Source organism: Nannospalax galili, unplaced genomic scaffold (genome assembly GCF_000622305.1).
Source record: "Nannospalax galili isolate Female #2095 unplaced genomic scaffold, S.galili_v1.0 scaffold87, whole genome shotgun sequence".
NCBI lineage: Eukaryota > Metazoa > Chordata > Mammalia > Rodentia > Spalacidae > Nannospalax > Nannospalax galili.
This window is the reverse complement of record NW_008360320.1, coordinates 8,953,220-8,979,654: the sequence shown is the minus strand read 5'-3', so window position 1 is coordinate 8,979,654 and position 26,435 is coordinate 8,953,220. Positions and strand designations below refer to the sequence as shown.

The 26,435-nt window shown below is 37.6% G+C and overlaps 1 protein-coding gene across 14 annotated transcripts in view; it reads right to left on the bottom strand.

Annotated features, from left to right (window-relative positions):
- Gtdc1 (glycosyltransferase like domain containing 1) overlaps positions 1-26,435 on the bottom strand; it is a 447,396-nt gene that overhangs the window by 38,831 nt on the left and 382,130 nt on the right. For 12 of the 14 annotated variants that reach the window (XM_029559715.1, XM_029559718.1, XM_029559719.1 and 9 more), the window contains one exon: positions 16,226-16,573. The exons of 1 other annotated variant lie outside the window; for it this stretch is intronic. In XM_029559715.1, the coding sequence (XP_029415575.1) occupies positions 16,226-16,573 (348 nt within the window). Of the gene's footprint in view, positions 1-16,221; positions 16,574-26,435 lie in introns of those variants that run through there. One more of the 14 variants, XM_029559723.1, reaches the window with a different exon arrangement.

The following is a 26,435-nucleotide window of genomic DNA, read 5'->3' as shown; positions in this document are numbered from 1 at the left end:
TGGATGAAAATTTCATTTTTGTGCATCTGAAAAATAAGGTAATATTTCAAAAGGTTTTAGAAACTGTATCTTCTGTTTTACACTCAAATTTCAAGGAAATCTTTTAAAAAATTAGTTATATTTATTATTTCTCTCTGGGTGTGTGTGGGGTAGGCATGCTACAGTGAGCACATGTGGAGATCAGAGGACAACCATGGAAAGCAGGGTCAGTTCTCTCTTATCATGTAAGTCCTGGGAATTGAAGTCAGTTTACCAGGCTTGGTGGCAAGCATCTTTATCCAATGGGCCATCCTACCCACCTGTGGAAATTTTTTCTTTAAAAATGAAATCTGTGGCATACATTCTATGTAACTTGACACAAAAAGATCCAGAATTACATGTATATTAATTTAATTTTTACTACTTTAGGAAAAAGGCTATATATATTGTTGACAGGATATATATTTGAGGAGTAGAATTAAGAATTATTCTTCCTTATGTGGTAAAGCGTTTCTTCAGAATTCATTTCAGTTTTGTTTTAGATTTTTATACTTTTGTCATTTATTGATGGCTAAAGTTAAAAGTTAGAGTGTGTATATGTTAGGAAACTTCAGTTTGGAAGTTATTAAGCTTAGATGAAATTACTAGATTCGTGTCATGACGTGGAATATATATGCAATGAGTGCTTCTGCCTAAGTGCTTTCATCTTACTGAAGGGTCTCCAGGTAAGATTCATAAAGGAGGTTACACAAGTCTCTTTTTTTCTGGTGAATATCAACTGCTTTTCAGAACATCAGGCAGATCCACTTTGTTTTCAAAATGATCAGCTTGCTTCTAGGCTCCATGTAACTGGCCTTGCTATTGATGTACTATCCAGAGTCTAAAGACAGAGCAGCAGTAGGATCTCTCAGCTTGCTTTAGGCGTTGGGACTAGAATGTCCTTGTTTAAATTCAGAAGTTCACCTGGTGAAGGAGAACTAGGCAGTCTCTCCCGACCAAACTTTGTAGAAAGTACTGGGATCTAAGTATGATCAATGAGAACAGAAGATTCCACCTTCAAGGACCTTAAAGTCAGTTAGTTGAAAGCCTGCCCCTGCTGTGCTGCACTTTTAGATATAAGGCAAGTCCAATGTTGTAGCATTAAAAAAATGAATGTGGCTTGCTTTTACTCTTATTTTACTTAAGATACACCTGCTGATTCACCTTTCACCAGCGCAAATCAGATTTTGAGATACATATTTACATATGTAAATTATATATATATATAAACTTTTTATTCACTTATTATTCTAGAGTTGTTTCTTATTCAGTCACAGTGTTTTTCAGGTTTTTGTGGGGAGTGGTACTGGGCTTTGAATTTAGTATCTAGGGCCTTGTTCATTCTAGGCAAGGGTTCTAACACTGTCACAGTCCCCGACCTTTTCACCTTTTAATTTGAGAAGGATCTTACTAAGTACCAAGGCTGCCCTTGAACTTTTGATCCTCCTGTCTTCGCTTTCAGGCCTGTTTCACAGTTTACACTTGTCTAAAGCAGCTGCATATTTAGAACTTCTAATCTTTATTTCATTATATAAATAAATTTTAAGGTTAACCAGTGGACGAACTCACACTAAAGGACATTTGGAGACACAAATTAGGCTCTATAGGCCTTATCATAGATGTATAATTTACATTCAATTGGGGGGGAATAAGGGGAGGTGCAGATAGGGGAGGGGATCTAAATACCATCAAATTATACTGCATGAAAATTGCAAAAAAAAATAGAAAAAGAATGTGTGTTTAATTCTTTAATGTAATAAATACTCACTCATAGAAATGACCGGTGGCAATATACAACTAAAAATAGTTTAATAACAAAGCTTATGTAACTATCAAGGAAGCATATGAACAAGGCAGATGGAGGCCAGTAGAAAGGGGGTCATGTATGACAGAAGAGACATGGGGGAATACCCCTCCTGAATCACTCATTTTCCAATCTTTACCCCTCCTGAAACACTCCTTTTCCAATCTCCAGCTCTCCAGTGAGATGGCAGAGAAAGCATGAAGGGGCCTTAGATGGTGGCAATGATGTAGTCAGACACATGGAGGAAGACAGTATTAAAAATAACATAGGCAGAACATGAGTCAAGTACCAAGGCAGGAAAACATAAGGTAGAGCTACCTCTATACTTCCTGTTACAGACAAACATATACAGATATATACCTGCATATGCATGTGTATATCTCACATACGTACACATATTATTTTAAGTACTCCTATAAATGGCTAGAAGGGTGTGACATGGTGTACTGGAAGGAGGAGTTGTAACATGATAGTCATGCTTGCAATCATTGGGAGCTGGACAGGGTTGCCTGCTTCTTAAGGGGGAGGGCACTCTCCAGGTCACCACAGCTTTCCATTCAGGGAAGTATTCAGCTCAGCTCTGGAGGCTCCAGCCTGAGCTCAGGTGACCCCAAACTTTGGGCCACTGATAGGGGAGCAATGACAAAACAAACAAACAAACAAGCAAACAAACAAACAATGTATTGGAACCACTCACATCAGCAGGCAGGAAGAAGTACTAGACAGAGACTAAGGAATCATAATTCCCTTTCAGGGCATGTGCCTGGCAACCCAAGGAGCTCTCATTAAGCCTCACTTCGTAAAGTTCCAGAGCACCCCCAACACTGCTTCCTGGGGGCCAAGCCTTTAATACACAACCTGTGCAGGATACATATTTCAACCATGTCATACATTAAAGCTTTATTTACTATTATTTTTAATCTTTTCAAAGTAATGTGCATGGAAAAAAATAACAATTGTATAGGCTGAAAATGCATTTCACCGGGCCTCACTTATTACAATCTTATAGCACACACTTATTGTCAAAACCACATTGCTATTCTTTTTCTTTTCCACCTAAATTTTCTTGTTTCATTAATTGACTTTTCAACTGAAAGACAATACTGCTTGCTTTCTTGGCATACAACATGATGTTTTAAAGCTCTTACACATTCTGGAATGCTTGCCTAATGAGCAGGTCAGTACTTAAGAGTTATTTTGTGGTAAAAGCACAGAACAGTCACACTGTGTTTTACACACGTCCTCCCTAGCTTGTCATCTTGCTGTGCAATGGACTGTCTGGAATGCACTCTCCACTTGTAATTGCAAACTTTCCCAGGTGTCTCTGCTCCCCTTCCTCAAATTACCCCATCCTCTGCTATCTGCCACTCTCCTTTGTGCTCCCATGATATGTATATCAGACTTGGAGGTGCTATGACAAAACACCTGACATAAACAAGGAAGGAAAGGTTTTGGTTTCTGGTTATAAGGGATTTCACTCATGGTTACCAGCTCAATTCCTTTGGGCCAGAGGTAAGGCAGAATCTCACAGCAGTGGGAAGAGGCTGTACACACCACACCTACCAAGAAGCCACGAGAGAGAAGACTAGCCTCCTGCTTCCTTCCCTTCTATTCAGTCCAGGACTTGAGTCTATGGGATGGTGCTGCCACACTTTGTATTTGTGTGTGTCTTTCTCCTTAATCTTCTAGAACTGTCCTCTTATGACACACTTAAAGGTGTGCTTCATTGACTTGTTAAGATGTATTTGAATCCAATCAAGTTGAAAAAACTAAGCCTCATATATGCTTTTTGTACAAATGCTGCCTCACAATGGATTTAGATTCTACATGTGAGTGGGACGACGAAGTACCTGTCTTTCTGTGTCTGGCTTATTTCCCTTTCTATAATGTTCCCTGGGCATATCTGTGTTGTCACAAATGCCATGATTTGTTCTTTTTTATGCCTAAATAGTACTCCACTGTGCATATATATCATATTTCCTTCATCCATTCACCAGCTATGTTGATTTTATATGTTAGCTATCATAAATAGACTGATTTAATTTTCTTTGGATTCATACTCAATGATGGGACTGTTGGATCATTTGATAATTCCGTTTAATTTTGTGAGACTCTTCCATAGTGTTTTCCATAATGGCTGTACTAATTTACATTTCTACCACAGTGTATAGTATACATTCCTGCCATGTTCCTCCCCACCCCCCATCACGTCTCTTCAGGTCACCAGCCCACTTTTAAATCACACTATTTGTTTGCTTGCTATACGGGCATCACGATTCTTACTCAGAAGCTCATGGCAGCCATTTTGTTAAAAACGGAAATAATTTGTGATATTTACAGTGTGGGTGCTTGATGTAAAAGGTTCAAAAAAAAATTCTATCCAGGTTTAGTAATACTCTAACAATCATAAAAATGAGAAGGGACATTTGGTAGCCATTTATAGACTTCATTTACAAGGCAGATGCCGCTCCTTAGAAGTGTTTGCTCTGTAGTTTTATTCCACTTCTCTGTACAGTATGTACTTGTTTTGGTAGGCTGAAAATGAAGATGAAAAAAGATGACTTTATTTAGCTGTATCTTTCCTTTTCTTTTTCTAGAAGAATTAAGAAAAATTGATTTTAACCAGTAAGAGCTAGTGGGTAGGAGCAGCAACCTTACGTGAGCTAATGATGTCTGAGCTTTATTTCCTATTAGGAATAATCAAAGTTAGTTTATTGCTTATTCTTGCTAGGAAGTATGTTATCATATTTACACAAAACATCTTTAATCCTGCAATGTTGGTAATGTTATCCCCATTCTATGAAGAAGAAACTCAAGTTAGAGAGTGGGTAACCTGCCTAGAGGTCGAACACTGGTGACAGTCTCTGCTAGAACTGTAACTAGGCTACAAATGACGGCCACAGAGTTAATAGAAACTTAATGTTTATAATCACAAAGATAAGAATCAAAATTTACCATCTATATATTTAAGAATTCTTTAAAGGAGCAGTGATAGCTTCCGGGCTTCCACCTTCAGCCCCGGCTTCTCATCTGAATGATCCTTGTGCACTTTTCCCACTGGTAATCTCCACCTGCAGGTCTAAAACATGTCTCTCAAAGTGTTCTAATGCAAACATTTTAAACCTTTTCTGTCCCAATTGTTTTACACCTCAGTAAAACAGCACCTTTACTGGTCCACTTCAGCCACATTTCAGTGCCTCCTGGCCACTTGTGTTCTTCACTCCTGCTACTGTGCTGGTAAAACCAGCTCACATGTCTGGATGACTGGATAGCTTTCTGGATTCGTTAAGGTAGGTTCGTGGTATGAAATGGATTAACAGGTATAAAATCCATGTACTAACTAGCAGGTATAGCTGGTATAGCTGAGGTAGGCAATCCTGCTTTACAGGGTATCCTTAGTTCTGTGCCAAGGGAGGCAGTGTCATGTCAACAAGGGTCTGCTAGTCTGCCTAGCTAGAAATGTAAAGGAACACAAGAGGGTGGGGGAACATTTTTTTATGGTCCAGACCTGAAAGTGCGCCAATCACTTCTGACTAAATCCTAAGTTTCAATCAGGTTAGAAGATGGGGTCCAACTTTCTTCCCAAGAAAAAGAGAAAGAAATTTTTGAGAATGTCTAACCATGTCCTTTGGTTCTCATTCTGAAATTCTATCTCCTGTGTAGCAATTCTGAGATCAGGGTAACAAGTTCTCCATTAAAGATGTTCTTGCTGAAACCAAGGACTGATGATGGTTATGATGAGGGCAGCTGTGTGAGGCACAGGGCTAATTTCAGAGTTCACCTTTCTAAAAGAAGCAGTCTTCAGAAGGGCCTCCCAGAACCAGAGCTGCACATTAAATCAGAGGAGGAGGGACAGTGCATCTGCTACAACAGGTGTACTGCAGTACTATTTTCTAAGGAAGCATCTGAGGGGTTTCTATCATTTATTGAAGAGGAAAGTGATCTGGGGCAGGTAAAAAATAATCCAGAAAACCACAGGAGCTACCCTAATCTCAGGTAAGGGAGTTTCTACAAGAGTTTAAACTAATTCTGTAAGGTATAATAAACTATTCTTACCTTAATAAGGATCGTTTCTAGCATGTCAACAGTTGAACAGACTAAGCATTTTAGGGGACAACGACTGGAGAGGACCCTTTGCTATTGTCTACAGTGTCCTGGAAGGAAAATAACTGGCAGGAAGAGACTTCAAGGGAGACAGGACAATAATGAAGACAAAACTGGATTCTGGGCAATAAGTCTTTTCCACTCTGCAAATATTCCCCTTGCAACATAAAGGCTCTTTAAGAAATAAGGAAACACAGCTTTAAAAAGGGGCTTGATACAATATTTATGAACGTATCTAGTGAAAAAAAAAGTCACTCAGTTTAACAAACTTTCAACTAATGTATCTAATTTTATTGGTATTTTAAAAAGCCAATTATGAACTAGAAAGTTATTGTTTAACTGCTGGATAGCTTTGTGCAAACAAATGTTTCAAATCACTTGGAATCACTTTTCCAAAGTTTTGTTTTCTGAAGGTCAAATAACTATATAACTGCTTAATAAAGAAGCAAAGAAGTCTCTCTAAATATCTCTGGGCTCTGATGGGCTTATATTCTACTCGGTAGGTGAGGTATTAGCAAAGCTTATTTATTTTCATTTCCAAGGCTTTTATTCGCTCATTCCCTTGTGGTAAAGCTGATTTCCATGATGATTCCTTTCTTAATTTTAATACCCTTTTTACTCATCATATGGACATAAGAATTTTCCATAAAATAATGAAATCCTTGCAAAGGAAATGAAGACAACTCAGAATAAAGTGAACTAGCTCCTTTTTCAATTAATTGATCCACTGACATGCACATATAAGATTTTTTTAAACCTAGGAAAATAAGGTTAATTAACATAAAAGAGCCTCACTCCTCTAGATGCTGAATTTTGTATTTTACCCATGCTGCCTTAAGTGCCTTGATTTCCCAGTAATGACCTAGTTCTCCTAATGAGGAACATTAACCCCTGGCTGTAGCTGTCCAGGACTTAATTGTCAACCGCAGCTGAAATAGGGGAGTTTGCCGATCAGCAGGTATGCGCTATATTAACGCATGTCATTTCGACCCCTAATAAATAAATCTGTTGCCAAGGCAACAGGAAGATCAGCTCTATCAGAACTCTCCCCTCCCAGTAACCATTGCGCCCCCCCCACCTTCATTGGGAGAAAAACCACCTTTCACACCAAGCTTAGGAAAAAAGGAAATTAACTATATGTAACCATAATTAGATGTAACATCACTTCTCATCTTAGAAACATATCTAAATTAATGAAAAAGGACAGCCAAGAGAGAAATGATTTTGACTACTATCATGACACACCATTACCTTCATGCTGAGGCACTCTGTAAGCATAACTCTCACAGATCAACCTGTGTGTCTGAATTTTCTTCTTTTGTTTAATCAACAAATGATGCTAACAAATGAATAGTGCCGAAATAGCTAATGAGTTGCATAGCCAACAAAGATGACACAAGGCAGAAACCTTAAATAATCTATAATAGATATGGCTGGCTATCTTGGAAGCATTTGGTCTCACCAGTAAATGAAACAGACTGGCCACTGAGCCTCAGTCTACATAACCTATAAAAGTCACTGGATTCCACTTTTTTAGATTTAAACGAGAGTTTAAAACGTTATTTCAGTGCACTGTTTTAAGATTTAGCACCTGGATTACAGTGAGGAAGCAGGTGGAAAGATAGCCCACAGGTGTCATCCCTCTGTATTTGCTTTTCAAAGACAACTTAGAAGTTACTTTGGTTTTTAAACAATTGGAGCCTTTCTTCTTTCCCAAGTGCTACTATCCTTCTGTTAAAACGAGTTCTTCAATTTTAAACAACTCGTGAAGACTTTGTATTTATAAATCCTATAATGACATTTAATAAAAAGGAAAGAAATCAGAAAAGTACAGGCCTTCCTTAAGAAAAGCAATGTTGATTACAAGAGCACCTCGGCCTATGGTTTAGGAAATTGACTCTCTTTATGTTTTCATTGTCATTCTTTCCAGAAAAAGAAGCCCTACATTGGGCTTCCTAAGCAGGTAATATTGATCACCAAATAGTGACTCTAGATGTTGTCATCATCAATATTAAGTAACACTGACTAAGTCTCCTCACATCAGTCTCTGGGTAGTGCTACTGAAATAACCCCATACCCACTCTGAAGTTTGTGTCTTTATCCTGGAAGACCTAACATAAATAAATGACACCATTTAAAGTATGACAAAAGTGTGGTGAGGAGGTGTGTGGAAAGTACAAAGTTCTGTTTCATTCCCATATGCCCAGAACTGCACAATGCACATGTGTATGGAAATTCAGTCGGGAATGGACACATCACTACAATTGAAATTAGGGCAGATGCCTGTGGAAAGCAAAACAACTCAGTCCATCCATTGACCCACATGTCCCAGTGAGCCATCTACCTGCTGACATACCCATTCTTCTCATCTGAGATGGTAAGTCAAATCTAATATAAGAGTTAAATCAGGAGTGGAGAAACAAAGAGGCAAAGGTAACACAGGTCTTCAGTGCTACGCCACTGTTATAACCACACCAATGTCAAACACCCTCATTTGTAGCAATTGTTATGTTTATAAAATAAGTTTAGACAACTTTTTAACTACATTAAACAAGGGTAACAGGAGCTTCAGTTAATGTTACTCTACAGCTAACAACACAAAGATGATATGATAGGCAAAAGTCGCTTATACTGACATCATGTTGTTAGAAAGTCAAATATACCCCAGGAAATAATGGCAAGCTGTTGAATCTGTATCGATTTTGTTCGTATGTTCAGTAGTTTGCAAAATAGCCAGTAAGGAGACTGTAATACATGGGAATAGGGTAGGGCTATTTTTTTTGGCCATGAATTTTTTAGCATTATTTTCTATTACTTATTTAAAATCCTGTAATAGACTACCATAGGTTCAGCTAATATTCCTATATTATAGGACAAAAGAAAACTATTAGGCGATATAGTACATGGTAATTTTAGTCTAGCAGTTGACTATGTATTTTTTTTCAATCTACATAAAATTCTCTTGAGACCTTTTTGTTTTACAAATGCTAGAGCTCATTTGAAATTCTTTATGAAGTAAACAAATAAACAAAACTTCCACAAAAACTGTTGGAAAAAATATACCTGAAGAAAACTTACTGTGCTGGGAATGGCTGTAATCAATCACAACCTTATTCACGTGAACTTTAATTGGCTAATTGATAGATAAATGCAGAACTGGATAAACATTCCCTTTCAAGGAGCCCTAGAACACATTCCTAGTACATCTCAAAATTAGCAACCCATAGTAATAACTGGGTATAAAGCAGATATTCCTTACATTAAAGATCACTTAACTACAAAGATGGAGAGTGCTGTGGAAAACATCTATGTGATCATCTTAGTGACTGGAAGAAGAAAGTAGCTTCCTCTAAGGTCTGAGGAGGCTTCAGTTAAATGTGCTGGAAGGGCAAGTGGCTAAACCACATGACCATCTTTACCAAAACTAGTATTCTGAGAGGATCATTTTTCTCTTGGAAAAGAGATTTATACATAATCCTGAAATCAAATACAGCATATTAGTGTCTAAACACCAGCACCTTGTTTTCCTATTCCTGTGTTGGTATGGGAATTGGAGACTGACCTATAAAATTTTTCTAAGGTAAGGACCAGAGAAACCTAAGTGACCTAAGATGCCTGCTCTCTAAACCCTCCTGGTTAAGCAATGAGAAACCAAGGTAAGTTCTCATCCAGTCACCCAATGTACATCCTTTCAGAGGCAGGTCTCAATTTTGATTTGGAAGCTGTGTTTTAAACACCAGAGTCAAAGAATGAAAAGGAGTAATTTATTTCACTACCAAATAATAAAGCATTATTTTTATTTTATATTAATCATTTTATTTAGAAACCACTAATGTCTCTAAAAATAAGGATGCTAAGTCCTTTCAATGTTAGGGTGCACACTCCACTTCTGTGGCTTACTTAAGTATATTTTAAATCTGGTTTTCTTTCCCAGTAACTAAGTTTTGTCTTTTCCAAATTTATTATGCATAAATCAAGAGATCAGTACTTTAAAGTAGTGCTATAAATACTGGGTGTACCATAAAATGTCATTCTAGTTAGTGAAAAGTTCTGACAGATCCCCCACAGTTCAACTGATGAGTTAGTGGGGAATTTAAAAATAACTTACATTGGTTATTTTTATTTATTTAGTATGTGTGTGGATGTATGCATGTATGTGTATATACATGTGTATGTGTGTGTGTTGGCATGTGTGTGCCTCAGTGCAAATGTGGATGTCTGAGGACAACTTGCAGGAGCTAGATTTCTCTTTCCATGGAGGCTCCAGGCTTGGCAACAAGCAACTTTAACTGCTAAGCCATCCTGTTAGCCCCAAGGGGGAACTTTTAACTACTCTATTAGTAACTTTTAGTTACTTTAATAATTTCAAGCTCCTTAACATGCTCACTCCAACTTTATCTTAACCAGATAACATCTATTTAAGGGCCACAAAGGGTTTCAAATCATAGATCTCTAGCTTCCTAACTACTTAGCTCAATCTGAGGTAAATTCCTTTTGGTCTGAGTTTCTTATACGTAACAGACTTGATTGTTGTCAACTGCTGAAACAAAAATTGTAATTTAAATAATAAATATAATATGTTAACATTTAGGATACGAAAATTTAGCCAGTGAGAACCAAACTTAAGCAATTCCAATGGCTAGTGGTGGGTGATTATCAGATAGTGGTTTGCAAATGGTCATTTGGAATTCCTCGGAATGTTTAATTTCAATGAACTTTCAAAGTCCAAGTATTTTGATAATAATACTGAGATATAATTTGCCCTTTTTACTGTGCTGACCTAAGCAAGCCCTTATAGAATGAAAGCAGTCATGGAGAAGACTGTGCTGCAGCAACAACAGCAGCCCACTCAACTAGCAGTACTCTAGTTTGTACTATCTGCCTGTGCAGCAAAAGGAAAAAAACTAAGAAAGAAATAAACAGGTTTGTTTGTTGCATTTAAGAATATCCTTGGAGATGTGGTAAAATTTGCTAATTTTATTTATTGAAATTATTCAATAAATAATTTAAAATACTTTTGTGATAAAATTGGAAAAATAAACAGGTTTGTTGCATTTAAGAATGTCTTTGTATATGTAATAAAATTTGTTAATTTTATTTATTGAATCTAGTGAATAAATAATTTTAATACTTTTGTGATAAAATTGGAAATATATGTATAAAAGCACTTTTTTTTGGGGGGGGGTCTTTTTGAGGCAGGGTCTCCCTGTAGCCCCAGCTGGCCTGGAACTCACTGTGTAGACCAGGCAGGCCTTGAACTCACAGAGATCTGCCTGCCTCTGCCTCCCAAGTGCTGGGACTACAGGCATGCGCCAACACGCCCAGCTACAAAAGCACTTTTATGCATACTAAGACATAATAACTACCTTTAGGAAAATTTTTGGAGGAATGTTTGACTTCTGAGCAAGACTACCTGCTTTCTTCAGCAATACAGTTTATATGAATGACTGACAGACTCACCATTGGTAATCCAACTTGAGGATAGCAAACATTTGTTTGAATATGAACCATGTGAAACTCACTTTAAGGAAAATAGTTTATAGCGTTTTCTCATAAATTTAAGCTTTTAAATGACCTTTTGAAATTTGGAGAACTTCTACCTATATTATTAGCATAACAGTTTTCCAAGACTCAAGTATTTTTCTTATGAGATTTGTGGTGACTTTTCGATATCACAGGAATTATGTCAACATGCAGCAGACTTGTATTATTCAATGAGCCCATATTTTCCAAGTGACCAATGATGATATTAGAAAATCCATTCAAACTCCAAGTAACAGACCATGGAAAACTCACTGATGTGGCTTCAGATCCCATAGCACAACTAACCTTTAACAAACTCTTCTTGTCAAGTTCTGATACAAGACCAAAGGACATCTATAATAATCAGAATAGTCCCGACAACACTCTTGTTTCAACAATATCTCTCCCTGAAGCAGGATTTTCTTCACACACTTCTACCCAAACAATATATTGCAACAGGTACAGATATAGTAGGATGCAATGTTACTCCTCACCAGTATTTTTCATTTTGGCAATATTTTCATAAAGCACCTAATTTGTGTTTGCATGTGGTTGTTATTGTGTTCTTCACTGTTAGCTAAAAGGAGAATGTAGATTTTAAATATTTCTTCTTAGTTTTATTGTCTAATACAGTAAATATTGATAGGCATAATTTCAATAAACAAGTTCTGTTAATTCTTTCAACCTTCATTATTTATTGTGTGAGTGTGTGTGTGTGTGTGTGTGTGTGTGCATGATGTGTGTGGGGGGCAGTGTGCATGTGGTCAGAGGACAACTCTGTGGAGATGGTTCTTTGTCTTCTTCCACCTTTATACAGGCTCTGGGGATCAAACTGAGGTCTTCAGGCTTCAGGCACTTTCACCCCTTGAGCCATCTTGTCAGCCTCCACTAATTTTTAAGACTGTGAAGAAGTCTCCATGACAAGGAGTTTGAGAACAAGAGCTCAGAAAGTATGAGCTTTCAATGTGTTATAAACTTGTTTTGACTCTCCCTCAAGCAGTGTCTTTTGTGCCCATTGTGATGTGGAGAACATTTACATAAAGGTTGGAAGCAAGTACAATGCTATAATAGTTGTATAATATTTGGACAGAAACAGCTTAAAAAAACAAGCATTGCCAAATGCAGGGTTTTTTTTTTTTTTTTTTTTACAGGTCTTTCTCTAGTCATTTCTATTAGCTGCACCAAGCTACTGATGTTTATAACAAAACATTAAAGACTGGGAGGAAAGGAGAAAACAAATTACTCTGCAGAGAACCCAGCAACTCTGCTAAAATATTGTCAGTTATTTATTGACTGCCAGGAGAGGTTGCACACTATAATCCTTGACAAGTTCAGATTCAGAAAGACCAAAGAGAGGGGCAAACCTTGCATGTAAGGGTCTGTTCTCATGCACAGACATTTTAACATAGATTTAAAGCCAGAATGTATCTTCTAGAAAATGTCACTTTTGATATTGATACATATCCTAGGCAAAGAGGCGTTTGGTTGACTTAGTACAAGATATGTTAGAGGCTAATACTATATTTTAGACCATTTATAATCCCAGTGTGGAATGAACACAATGAGGTCAGCATCACTTCAGTTTAGAGTTAGCTACCACAATTGCATGATTTCATGACATATTTTTTATAATGAGAAGGGGTTTATTTTTGTTTTGTTAGGCAAGGTGACAGGCTGTAATATCACTGCAGCTCTCTCTTCTGCCCACTTCTCCTTTATGTGAACAGAGGATGCAGCCATTGATGCAGTCTCCTGTCCTGAAACCTTTTCTTTGGAAAACATACAGGGCCAAAACACAAATGCAAGACTAGATCTTCCTGAAGGCTACTCAAAAGAAAAGTAAGTAGTTAAAGTGGCTCACAGTGCTGCAAGTATGGTAAGCACAAGCATGGGGGTGGTGTGCAAACAAAGATGGCTGCACAAGAAACTCTGATGACCCTGGTTTCCTTTACAACACTACATTGACTGGTCAATGATAGGATTTCCAATCATACAATCAGGGGTCTAAATGAATGTGTGCTTGTAGCTGGGATGAATGCTGAACCAGAATCTTAATTTTCTAATTCATATTCACCAATTAAAAATAAACTGGATTTTTATGAGTAAATTTACATAAATCAGATGATAAAGCATCTACCACTAAAGGGTAGGAGTTCAGCTCCTAACATTTGCATATATTCTCCTAAAGAAAATATAGGCATTTTAGATTTTCACTGAAGAGTCTTGCTGCGCTGGAACTCTAATGGGCTTAGAACAGTAAATTTTGAAGAAACTGATTGCTACCCCTGTAGCTAGTAAATGTCTGCCTAGACCCAGTGGCATTTGAAAAAAGTGTTTTATCATAAAATTATCCCAGCAGAGTCCATTCTGCAAGATAACATCATCATCATCATCATCAGTACTCCATGCAGGACCCAACAGCTCTGGCACAATATTGCCAGTCATTTATCTGTTGTCAGCACAGGTTACACACTGTAATCCTTGACTGCCTCGGAATTAGAATGTCTTTGATGTCCCCACAAGAGTTTTTTTGCCCGAAGGCTTTACCAATGCTCGGCGGCTCAGTGTTTATTCCTCGTAATCTTCCTCTCATCTCCAGGCTAGCAGTGACAGATGGTTATGGGCACACAATAGTATTAAGAGTTTGATATTTTTTTTATGCTGTGCTCTCTGTACAACAAATAGCTATCAGACGCGGGCCAGAGAGCTGACATGGCTCGCTTAGGTAATGGCAAACAAACAGCTCGGGTTGATGCTTTCTGTCATTTCCCCTCCTAACCCTGCTTGTTTTCATTGTATACTCTCAAAGGTAAACTATATTAACCTTATAGACTGTTATTAAAAAGATATATCTATATGAGCATAAAGTGCTTTTCTTTTCTCTTTTTCTTACTCTTTTGATTATGAAAGTAATACTGCTGACATATTGAACAAATATCGAATGTCAACATAAATTTTTAGTGTGTGATAATATCCCCCTTCATATAGCTGTGTGTCAGGCGGGAACCCGCGGATGATGCATAGCAGTAAATAACCCAAACAAAATTAGTTCTCTTGTCAGCTTCTACCTTGTATGTCCCCAGGCATCAGTAAAATTGACTGCACGCTAGATTTTCAAAATTAGCCCTAATGTTAGCTATGTGTCTGGCAACCTCCAAGTTTCCAATGTTCTACTATATTACCCGTAAGGATGAATGTGTTACTTTTATATTTTGGCATTTACTCTTGCTGATGTGGCTTTTTTTCCCACTTCTCCAAATTAAAAATAATTTAGCTTTAACAATAAGACTGTGCACAAACATAATGCTGCATCTCTTTAAGCAACTAACTTTAGGCAATTAAATTAAATTAAAGCAAAAATATACAAAGGAAGAGAGGGAATTATTCAATTTAATATTGTTAATTTTATTAACATAGCTCTGTCTAATTTTGTGGAAAGTACTGAATAACACGGTTCTCAATCTTTCCTCTATATTGCTGTTTTACAACCATTCTCCAAATTATTTAATGTTTTAATGATAATCCAGAACAAACTTTTTAGAATTGATTTTCTTGCAATATTCGTTCAGAAGAAGTAAAGGTTAATGGAATAAAAGGGGTTTTGCGAAGGTAGTCAATGAGGATGTGCATCTTATCTTCCAATAGGCTCATTTCATCTAGATGCATTGCATTTCAAATCATATAATACTGAGCTCTGTTACATTCTGAGTAAAATACAATGCTGAAAGTGTGACAATGAATCAGCATATGGAAAACACATTCCTCACCAACTTTCTGTCCCTAAATTTCAGGTTCACGCATTTAGAATCAAAGACAAAATCCTTTTAGGTACCAGATGCTGCAGATAAACTAGGAGAGCTTGTGGAGTTTTAATGTGCTGGGAGGCAAATCCTGGGCAAAGGCGCTTTCCTGCCGGTATGTGTGCTTATTACTTCACCTGCAAACAGTTGCTTTCAATTGGACCTAATGATCAACCCAGCACTGCTGCAATAAAGAGGCCATAATCTGTGGGGGAAGCAACTCTAATCAGGCCACATGCAGATTAAACTAACTGGGAGGAATAAAAATTAGATTAAAATATTCATGCCTAATACCAGAAGATTATCAGGACATTTTACCTCTTTAAAGCCTAATTTATAGAAGCCAGGGCTAGGTTTATGAGTTTCTATTTGGTGGGATTATATGCTGCATTGATTTTCTTGTGCTAAGAAAAGATTCAGCTTGGCAGTTTTGCTTAGCATAATATAGAAGCATTTGGGAGAAGGGGTCAGTTTCACATGCACTGATACATTATGACAAGTAAAATAAAGGCTTCCAGTTGAAACTGATCAAAGTAGTAGTAAATAATGAAATTATTCTTGTTTTAATAGTGATACTGCTTTATCAATGCATTTATGTATCCACATAGTTTTGGATTAACAGTCTGTGAGTGAACACTGGCATCTTATTTTTCTACCTTGAAATTTCTTGGACAAGATTTGATTTTCAAGATGTGTCTGTCTCCTATTGTTAGTTAAACAAATCATTGCAAATAGACACCTGTAATTCATATTTAATGAAAAAACACAAAAATTAATGTAAAGATACTGAGCAGAGCCACCTTGGTGCTCTATCAGTATAGTGATAGTACTACATTAAATTAAAAATGCAACTTGTAAATGCAAATTCACATCAACTTTTCTAAAGCTATAAGGATAACAAATTAGCAAGTCAATCATTAGAATATATTTTCTATCAATTCTGTAAGTCTTGGTAAACCAACATGTCCTGACTTACCACCTATGAGGCCATATGATGTGCAAGGGTTTTTGCTGATCATCAACTCCACACAAAAGGTTGCAGGGATCAAAAGTTATATTTTCTTCATTCCCAAGATGAAAGCTTGAATTATTTGATGAGCTGGAATTTTTCAAGTCTGATTGCTGTCTTGATGAGTTGTTCAGGTTTTCTTGTGCAGTATCGAGACCAGAGTGTACATCATACTCAGATTTCAAATTTTCCAGTACATTCTCAGCATCTCTCCCCTCTGCTTGGGTAGGAAGCATTGGAGATAGAGAAGTACCGCCATAGCCATTGCCGCTGAGCATTTTCTTTAAATGGGCTATTTTGTGCTTGGGCATGAATCTGTTACAAAAAAGGAATGCAATATGCCTTTTATGGAAAAAAAAAAGTAAAACATGTCCCTTACCTTCCTATAAGGAAACAATGACGACATACAAAACTGAGAAAAAAAAAAAGATGTTACAACAAAATTTCTCATAAAAGTGCAACAAGTATTAGTCACTAAGAGAATGTTCAAAGGTTTGAACTTGGCCAAGACTGTCTCTGAATGGTCTGCAGAGTTCCTACGACTGAAATATCTGTGTGGTACATACCAGAGACCATAGGCTAGAGATGCACTTTACCACTCTCCCCTCACTCATCTTTCTGGATTTCCATTTGTGTTTTTCAGTCAGACATGTCCTAGAAAACTTTTTCCTCACCCTATAAAAATGTTGGAAACTTCCTCCGTTAACTCTTGCTATTTTTGCTCTTGTGACTATTTAGTATCCCTAGAGACCTGGATACACTTTCTATTAAACTGACCTTGCTAATGTTTCCTGAAGAATATTTTACCTCTTTCACTTTGATTTTTTTCTATTCCTATAATGCTTTGCCAGAGTCCAATAGCTACTCATTTGCAAAGAACCTAAATAAAATGAAATCTTTAAAAAATTCCAATATAACCTAAATTTAATGTAGCATCTATGCCATTACAAGATCTACCCTCCAGAAGCTATTTGCCTATGAGGAACAAACCAAGAGTTCTTAGCAGAGAGTGGGAGGAAGGTGTGTGAACAGCCAACTGGTCTATGTTGGAAAATGCTGTCACAATAGACACTACAGTTTTTGAAACCGAGGGGACTAAGAAGTAATCCTGACTTTCAGATCAGTAAAAGCTTAAAGAGGGCTTTACTGAAGCATTTCATAAGGCTGGCAAGTTCAGGATCAAGGGAACAGTGGAAAAGGATGTGAGGAGCAAGGAGCTATCTGGGAATGGGATGCAACCCAGGATCAGGGATGCTGGATGAAAGAGTTGACTGGGCCTGGTAACTGAGCTCTCTCATAATATTTAGAATTTATCCACAGACTAGGCCTTTTTCTGAATTGTGGGGTGCGTGAAAAAGTGGAGAATACATGCATTTAGAAGGCAAGTGGCAAAGAAAAACTCCCGGAAGAAAAATAACAAGGAACATTTAGAAGAGCAGAAAATGAAGTTCATAGAGAAATGACACACCATAGAAATAAGTCAACAGCCTCCACAGGATATGCCAAAAGATGCATAAAGCACACAGAGGCCATGAAGGACAGACGTTCTGTAGTTCTGCGGGTCCCAGTGACCAGTTGCTAATGCTTACAGGATCCCTGGGGAGTGGCACAAGCAGAATCCCTGCAGAAGATTAGGGTTTGTGAATGAAAGAGGGAAAGGTGGAGAAGGAAGGTGGGTGGGAAAGGAGGAGAAGGAAGGTGGGTGGGAAAGGCAGGAGGACTTGGCTATTCACCTGGGGATATTTGCTAAGTAAAGAAGCAGGATTCTGAAGACAAGAAAGTCTTGTGCAGACAGTGAAAATGTGATGAATGGCAGGATTTATTGCGGAGGGGGAGGGCAACTGTAAAATATAATAACTTTCTTGCAAAGCTGAAGGAAAGAGAAAGACGAAACAGGTATAAAACAACAAAAGTTTCAGAAACCAGGTATGGAATCTGAGGTGTTATTTTACTAGCAGTTCATTCAGGTGCCTTTTAAAGGGTGGAGATCAGAATAAAGAAGAGAGCTGAGGAATGAGGACAGTGTATAAATGCAGAGGGGAATTAACTGGGCTGGAGGCAGGGACGATGAGCAACACTAGGGAGCACATGGGAGTGCCTGTGAGCAGAAACAATCAGAAGCTGGGTTTGGGAGCTTCTATGTTTGTTTTCAGAAAGCCCAAACAGGTGGAGAAAAATCAGTGAGATACATACATACAACTTCTCTCCTCAGTGCTAAACAGATGACTGCACACAGAGAGAAACCTAAAGAATGGTACCAATCCTGTAAGCAGGCCGTAATAAAGTCATAAGTCAGTCTTGATTTAAAGAAGCCTGGGTGTTCATGCATCGTAATTCTTGACCTCACAGTTGCAATTTTTTTTTTTTTTTTTGGTCCTTTTGAGACAAAATTTTTAAGGAAACTAATTTTCTTCCTGTAACAAATTCAACAATACTGAGGGAACCTGGTGTAGGGCTAACAAAATTTCTTAGTGATCACTGTAATAATAATAATAATGATAAGAACCCCTCCCCATAAATCTTTAACTTCCCCAAACAAAAGGACAAGAGAAGGAACCTCTGTACACATCTAGAAAACATCAATAAAGCAAACCTGTTAGTTTATTCAGATAAAGAATGCCAGGCAAGCTTAAAAAGGATTTCAACAGAATTAAAAACTTTGTGCACAAAGGATTCAGAATTACAAAGAAATCAATGGGCATTGAAATAACGTTATCTTCATTTTCAAAAAGAGTATGTGACCCATCTTACTCATAAAAATACATTTATATTGGGCAGCATGTAAAGGAAAGTGCAAATTAAAGAGACAGGAGATTGGCTAAAGGCTTGTAAACAATGGAATTGGTAATGGAAAAGGAATATTGCTGTAGCTGGACTGGAACTCCCTACATAGATGAGGCTGGCCTCGAACTCACAGAGATCTGCCTGCCTCTTTTATTCCACACATTCCCCGAGCTTTCTCAAGGATGACTAGAATCCTGTATTAACAAGGGTTATAGCTGGCTGACTTGATAGGTGGTACTGAATAAGTACATAGGAAGATGGAGAAGTAAACAGGGCCAGTAACCCAGAGCTTACAAATGCCATGAAACTGAACATTTGAAATCAACTCTGAAAGCAGAGGACACAAGGAAAACGCCACTGGGAAAAGCCCTAGTTAGACAAGGTGAGCAATTGCTGACCTAATCCAGCAAATGATGTACTGGGTTCTGGATCCTATTGTAGAAGTGGGAAGAAGCTGGGTTTGTGAACAGAACATTGTGCAAATGTGGATTTCACTGGCCCCTGACAACGGTGTATGTCTGAAAATTAGAGAGTTCTTAGAAGAGCAATAATAATGATTAAGGCAATGGAAGAATTGATTTATGAAGACAGATTAAAGGAGCTAAATATGAATGGCCTGGTGAAGTGACAACTAGAGGGATACATAATAGGAGTCTCTAAGGAGAAAGGATAATTATTTAGCCTAGTACGAGGGGGTATAACTAGGACTAATGAGATGAAATTAAGAATGGGAAAATTTAAGCAGAATTTCAAGAAAAACTCTCTGACGGTATAATTTATTAGCTCATAGAATAAATTCCCTATGGAAATGCTATAGCAAGGGAAACTTAATAACATAACTGGACAAAATACCAATAAACAATATAGATAACAATCCAGTACTTAGAAGGTAGTTATGAGCGACGTTTTTTTTCTTATTTATACTATCTTTCCACATTTGTCTTAAATAGCCTATTTATTATAGCAATCATCACTCAAAGTAGCAGTTAGGCAATTAGCTGGGTTTAACAGGACACCTCCTTTAGTTGGGGTAAGTTCAAAACACTACTTTCATATACTCTGCAGCAATAATAAAAGCAAAAAATAAAATTAATCTTACTACTTTATTTCAATAGAGCTGGTTTTTAAACAGGCTGGACAAATGTATTAATAGTTCTAGAAACAAAACAATACTAATGTACCAATCCACACAGTGTATTCTGAATTCCTATGCCATGAAGCTCATATTTTCATAGGCATGTTTAATGTAAATAATTTATTGTCATAACAGAAGAAAAAAATATTTTAGCTTTTCTGAATGTAGCTCTGTGGTCCATTACTTCACAACAATACCAAGTTCAAACAGGCATAATGCTAGCAAGCAGTTTGCTGAATAATAGTCACTACTTTAATTAACCCATCCAGAACATTCTTAATCAGACACTATTTATAATGTACAGTTAAGAGAAGCCTAGCAATAAACTGTTCTATGCTCAAAAAGAAAATAATACCTTAGAGGCTAGGTGAGACTAGCTTTGCTTTGGAACTGGACAGAATGTCTGTGCTGTTCTGACACTATGCAAATAGGTGCTGGTCTCAACAGCTCCTTCTCATCCCCAGCACCAACTCTGGTGGGGGTGCTAATGAGAAGGGAAAAGGTAAGGAGCAGGGGCCAATTATATAGTCATACATAAAATAAGTGAGTTTCCTTCCACCTATAGTACAAAGGCCAGGAACTATTTCTTTCATGGAAGGAAAGAAGGAAGGGAGGGAAGGAGGGAGGAAGGAAGGAAGGAAGGAAGAAAGAAAGAAAGGAAGGAAGGAAGGAAGGAAGGAAGAAAGAAAGAAAGAAAGAAAGAAAGAAAGAAAGAAAGAAAGAAAGAAGAAAAACAGTGAGCTGCCCTGATGCCCACTTTTCTTAAGGAAATGTTTCTGCTCACCTTATTGTTAGAATGCTTCTCTCTGTTCCTGAATCTCTCAGAAGCACCATTAGAAGCTTTCAGGATTTTGATTACCATACTCATTTCCACACTTCCACTTTCCTATTAGTTAGAGGTTTTTTCCTCTCCAACATTTTTTTTTTTTGGTCAACAGTAAATACATGAAACAGAAAGAGGCTCTCTCTTGCAGTCTCTCCTTTTAAAATCTGCTGTGTCCCATCTCTAGCCCTCATTTTCTAGAAATATTGCCACCAAATCCCAGCACCGTGGTGGGCAATGTACACAACTTGGACAAGTGCTTTCTAGGTCTAAATTTACATCCCTCCTTCCTATCTTCTGCAATAAACCCAGAGCTGGACCTATGTGAATGGCCAAACGCCTCGAGTCAGCCAGAACAACAGATTTGAAATAACTTTAAATGATGGTAAGAAGGGAAGTGAGTAAAGAGAAATCTCCTAGGCATTTTAGCTTACTTCTACTAACACTGAGAGATATGTTAGCTCAGCAGAGATGTACTCAGAAAGGTGTACTTCAAAGCAAGAAATGAGTCAGACAGACACGTAAATGCATATGTTCCTGAAGAGAATGTTGTGGCTAAAATGTATTCATGAGGATACACTGCTCACAGTTGTGTTTCTGAGAGGTTAAGTTCAACCTATGGACCCTTATCAATAAATGAGTAAATGTACGTCCATAGAGCAAAGTCCACAAGATAAAGATTACCAATAGTCTTACTTCTCCGAACAGGTTCGGATGACAACAGGTGACTTAAAATGATACAAACTGGCAGAGATTAAAGAGAAAGAGGGAGTGTAAGTGATAAAAGGTTATTCCAAATTTGAGAAGATGAAGAGCCAAGAGAGTGCTATGAGCTGCTCAGTGTGCTAGAGCTGAAACAGGGAAATGGCCTGCATGCGAAGCACACTAGGAGAGAGAGCTGATGAGTCTCGGTGTGTCTAGATACAGCTCTGGTTTGGGGGAGAGAGTTCACCACTTCACATTCTTTAGTCTGGTATTTCACAAGAAATTTTGTGCCACACCAATTCCCTGGGGCACCAGAAAATGTCTGTAGGAAAACAAGTTTACAAAAAGCCAGGTTAAACAAATTACACATTTCTTCATTACAGAGCTTTTAAAGATGCATGCACTGGGCTTGCTGGCACATGCCTTTAATCCCAGCCCTCTGGTGGCAGAGGCAGGTTGATCTCTCTGAGATCAAGGTCAGCCTGGATGCTACCACGTGCTGCAAGTATGCTGACTCATTTGCTCTTTTGAGCACCTAATGTATGATGGGGATATGATGACTGTTTCCCAAATTTTGCACTTTATGGAACAAGAAACCTTCCAAAGAGGCACTTTTAGAACTAATGACCAATAAAGGAAACAGAAAATGCTACTTGAGGCCTGAAGAACCAAGGAAAAGCCTGGGGAAGGCAGATAGGTGGCAGGATATGTTATACAGTAGCGGAGCAGGAGGAATGGGAAGATGCATTCACGTGGGGAAATAATGAAAACCAAAGCAGAAACTATATAAACTGGTAAGCTCTGTTAGCAATGGAAGCTTGAAAGAAACCAGGAGAATTCATGAAAAAAAAGTGATTGAAGATACAGTTCATGGTCCAAGGCTGATACAGAAGGTAGCAAAAAACCAAACCAAACCAAACCACAACAACAACCACTTTCATCAAAATGATATTGATAGGTTCTTGGATTGAAACCAAACTGAGGAGAAAGGAAATAGAAGTCAGAAATAACTTCTAAAACTAATTGGGAAGATACATACAGTTCAGTGATCTAAAATCTTGAGTGATTTACAAAAACAACAACAACAACAACAAAAAACCTATTCATTGTTACCAAACAATGTGTCAGAAATTAATTATGAAATTAACATTTTTAGAATTTGGTCACATAAGCAAATAGCAAAGTTAATTAAAAAGTCATGTTATCACACATGTCTCTATCAATTATATGGTGAGCAGACATACAAACTTATAAAATATGAAAAAAAATGTTGACATAGTATTTGAATACATGCACACACCCTTTCTTACCTTCTGCCACACTATCTTTACTAAGTAAAAGAATCACAAGTAAGGAAATCCATGCTAGCTACAAATGTACAGTGGGAAGCCACAGCATTATACAGAAAAACCTATCCTTGGTTAGTTGGCTGGAGTTTAGCTGCATGATCTTTTTTCATTGGTAATGACTATGTGCTAATATTCATGAAATAGGTGGTACACGTCCACGGAGGTTGTTTCAATAAGAAACTCCTGGAGCAATGCTGTTTGAATAAAAGCAAATCATAGACAAGCCAGTCATAATCCTATTCACGCAGCACAACAGCTTTGGAGAAACAAGACACCCAATGCCATTGTGGTGGGTGAGGCTCTGTTTTTTTTTCAATGTTTACTGTTTGGTGTCTGGAACAAAATTTGTGTCCAATGGTGCACTTTCAAAGGCAACATAAAAGATAGCAATCTTGAGAGGATAGCAGGTAAGTGTCTTTCTTGGACAAGAAAGAATTTGTGATAAGAAATGAGGATCCACAAATATCAGTTGCAGTTAAAATTAACAAGTGGATGCTCTCCCACTATTTACTGGCCTGAGAAATGCATGCTGAAACTGAAAGAAAATTTGTGGATATCAGACTGGCCTCATTAGCTATGTCTGGTGCCAGAAAGGAGGCTCTTTAGTGAAGACAGACTCCTCCTCCTGTAAAGACTGACTGTCAGAAACAGAATCTTTGGTTTCTCCCCTGGTTTGAAGGCTCATGGTTTTCTGATGTCGCCTTTGAATGGCTGAAATACACAGGCTATTCTAAATATATGATAGGTCTGTTCCCATGAGTCTATTCCTATCTGTTTTTATTTCTTACCATGATTTCTAAAAGTAATTTCTAGAAATCTAACGCTTCCCGAACAACTTCATTTATACTATTTATCTGGCCTCTCTGACAACATAGTGTATATGATTAGTGTTATTTATCTTAAATAAGTATGTCTTGATTCCCCAGTCTCTCTTAATTTCAAAGTGTTTTATATTGTATACATTGCTAATTTAACAGCCTACTTGTATGAGCAGTTCATCTTACTCAATTTTATAAAACCCCTTTAGGATATAGTCTTCCCACACAGAAAATTTCAAGTCCTTATGAATGTATGAGAATACGAAAAGCTGCCTTGCATCCTTGCCAACATTCACTTCTCATTATTTCTACTCCCCTGACAAGGAGCTCACTAAGGCAACAACTAAATTCTGGCTTCATGAGGTTTACTCTAGTAATTTGACAGGAAAATCCCCAGGCTAAGCAACAAGGATGGAATCTTAGCTCTCTCACCTCCTGTTTTAAGCAGTCTCTTCTGGTGGAGGTCAGTTCTGTTTACTCTACTTTCTCCTCCTTTGCATCTCTCACTAGCACTATGGGTCTCTGTGAAGCACTCCTGTTCCTCTCTTCTACATATTATTCACATTAATGCGTGTCAGTCTTAAAGCTGTCTTAATCACTCAATGAAAAAGTCATTGTTGAATAACCAAAAGATTCATTCAACAAGTAGTTATGCTGCTTCTATGTGTAAGAAGTTGTATCTGTACTTCTAAAGTTTTAGTGTGTCTATAGTGACATTTCATATAAACTTATTCTATTAGCTCCTGAAGTTGTAAATTACCTATAACTTCATTTTTGTTGTTTTGGTTTCTTGCAGTGCCAGACACTAAACCTAGGACTGCATGCACTAGTAAAGTACTCTGACTAGGAAGAGGTATGTCCCCAGCCAACCATAGCATCTTTAAGCTGAGTTGTGTTTACTGACACCATCAGTCAGCTCTTTTCAAACTATAATATGCTCATAGTTTCTTTTTCTAACTCAGATGCTTCTATCTATCCACCTTGTTTGATGATAAGTGTTATGATTTGAATCTGAAATTTCCCCCACACACTCATGTTTCGAATACTTGTTCCTGATTGGAGCTGTGGAACTTTCAGGAGGCAGGGTCAAGCTGGCAGATTCGAGGGGTAAGCCTTTGAAGCTTCTTCCCACCCTTCATTCAGATGCAGTGTTCTATGCTGCCTGTTCCACCCAGTGTGAACAACAGCTACCACCACCTTGCCACCTGGACTGAGCATTCTACTACTCACACTTGCCAGCATGATATCATGATGAACTGAAATCTCTTTGAACCAAAAACAATCCTTTTCTCTTTAAAATGTTTCCGTTAGGCATTTGGTCAGACGACGTGAAAGTAATTAATACTACATTAAAGTACAAAAAAACTCCCCTAATGTGGATCTGAAGTAAATGCTTTCAAAAAAGAGGAAGGACTGCTTTACATGTACACATGACTGACTTGCTATGCAATGATTCACCTTTTCAGCAAGCAAATAAATATTCTCACTACTCTGGGAATCCTGTCTCCTTATGCATCAATAAAGCATCAAAGGATCTGAAAGTGGTCTCTACTCCTATGTTCTATTCCATGACTCTACTACTGCCATCCCACCCTGGGAGGAAACATTATTTAGAAGTTTAAAATAGGATGGGAAATGTAATGGTATTGAGGAAAGAATCATTTTCTTCTTTCCAAACAAATTTAAGACAGTGTTTCTAACTGGACCATTTCCTCTGGAGTATGACATGATTTTTATTGGATTCTGTGGTGGAAATAGGGTTGCAGGCATAATACCACAAGCGGTGAAATTTCCTGAAAAAGGTACGAGGAGAAAAATAACACAGCAGGAGGTGCTGTGTCTAGGCCGACAGACAGTGAAAAAAGAAAGTACTGTCAAAGAAAAGTGAGCTGAATGTCAAAACTGAGAGAATTTAGATGATTAAAAAAAATGTAAGTTTTATTTCCCAATGTTACTTTTTTTGAAAACCAAAATAAACAAAAAAGAACAAAGAACTGGGTTTCAGGAAGGGAATTTTTCAAAAAAAAATTTTTTTTTTAAGTAGTTCTTTTAATCTCTTTAACCCTCAGACTACTTACCTGTCCCATGAGAACGAGGGCAGCTATAGACTTCTCAAAAGAAGAAAGGTTCAGACTTCTAATCAGGCCTAATGTTTACCTTACTGTTAAAAGGCAACATGGCATGAAGAGTAAAGCAGGCACAAGGCATACTATCTGGTTTCAAATTTGGGGCTCTGTTACTTTTTAGCTGTCTTGGGAAAAGTCTTTTCTCTAAGTACCAATTAACTTGTTAGTAATAGAGAAATGATAATACTGCTTTGCAGAAATATGTTTTCATGGCAAGCACTTTGTAATTTTCACTTAAAAAAAAAGTAACAGACACCAATGGTGCATCAACATTCCATTGTTACTGAAGAGACATTGAACATTCTGAAGATTCTAGCATAAGACCCTCAACTCAGAGGAAACATCTTATTCATGCTTCCAAGTGAAGCCAGACATGGTTGAGCAGGACCTTTGACTTATCTTCACATAGATGGAACTGGTAAAAGAAAGGAGCCAGG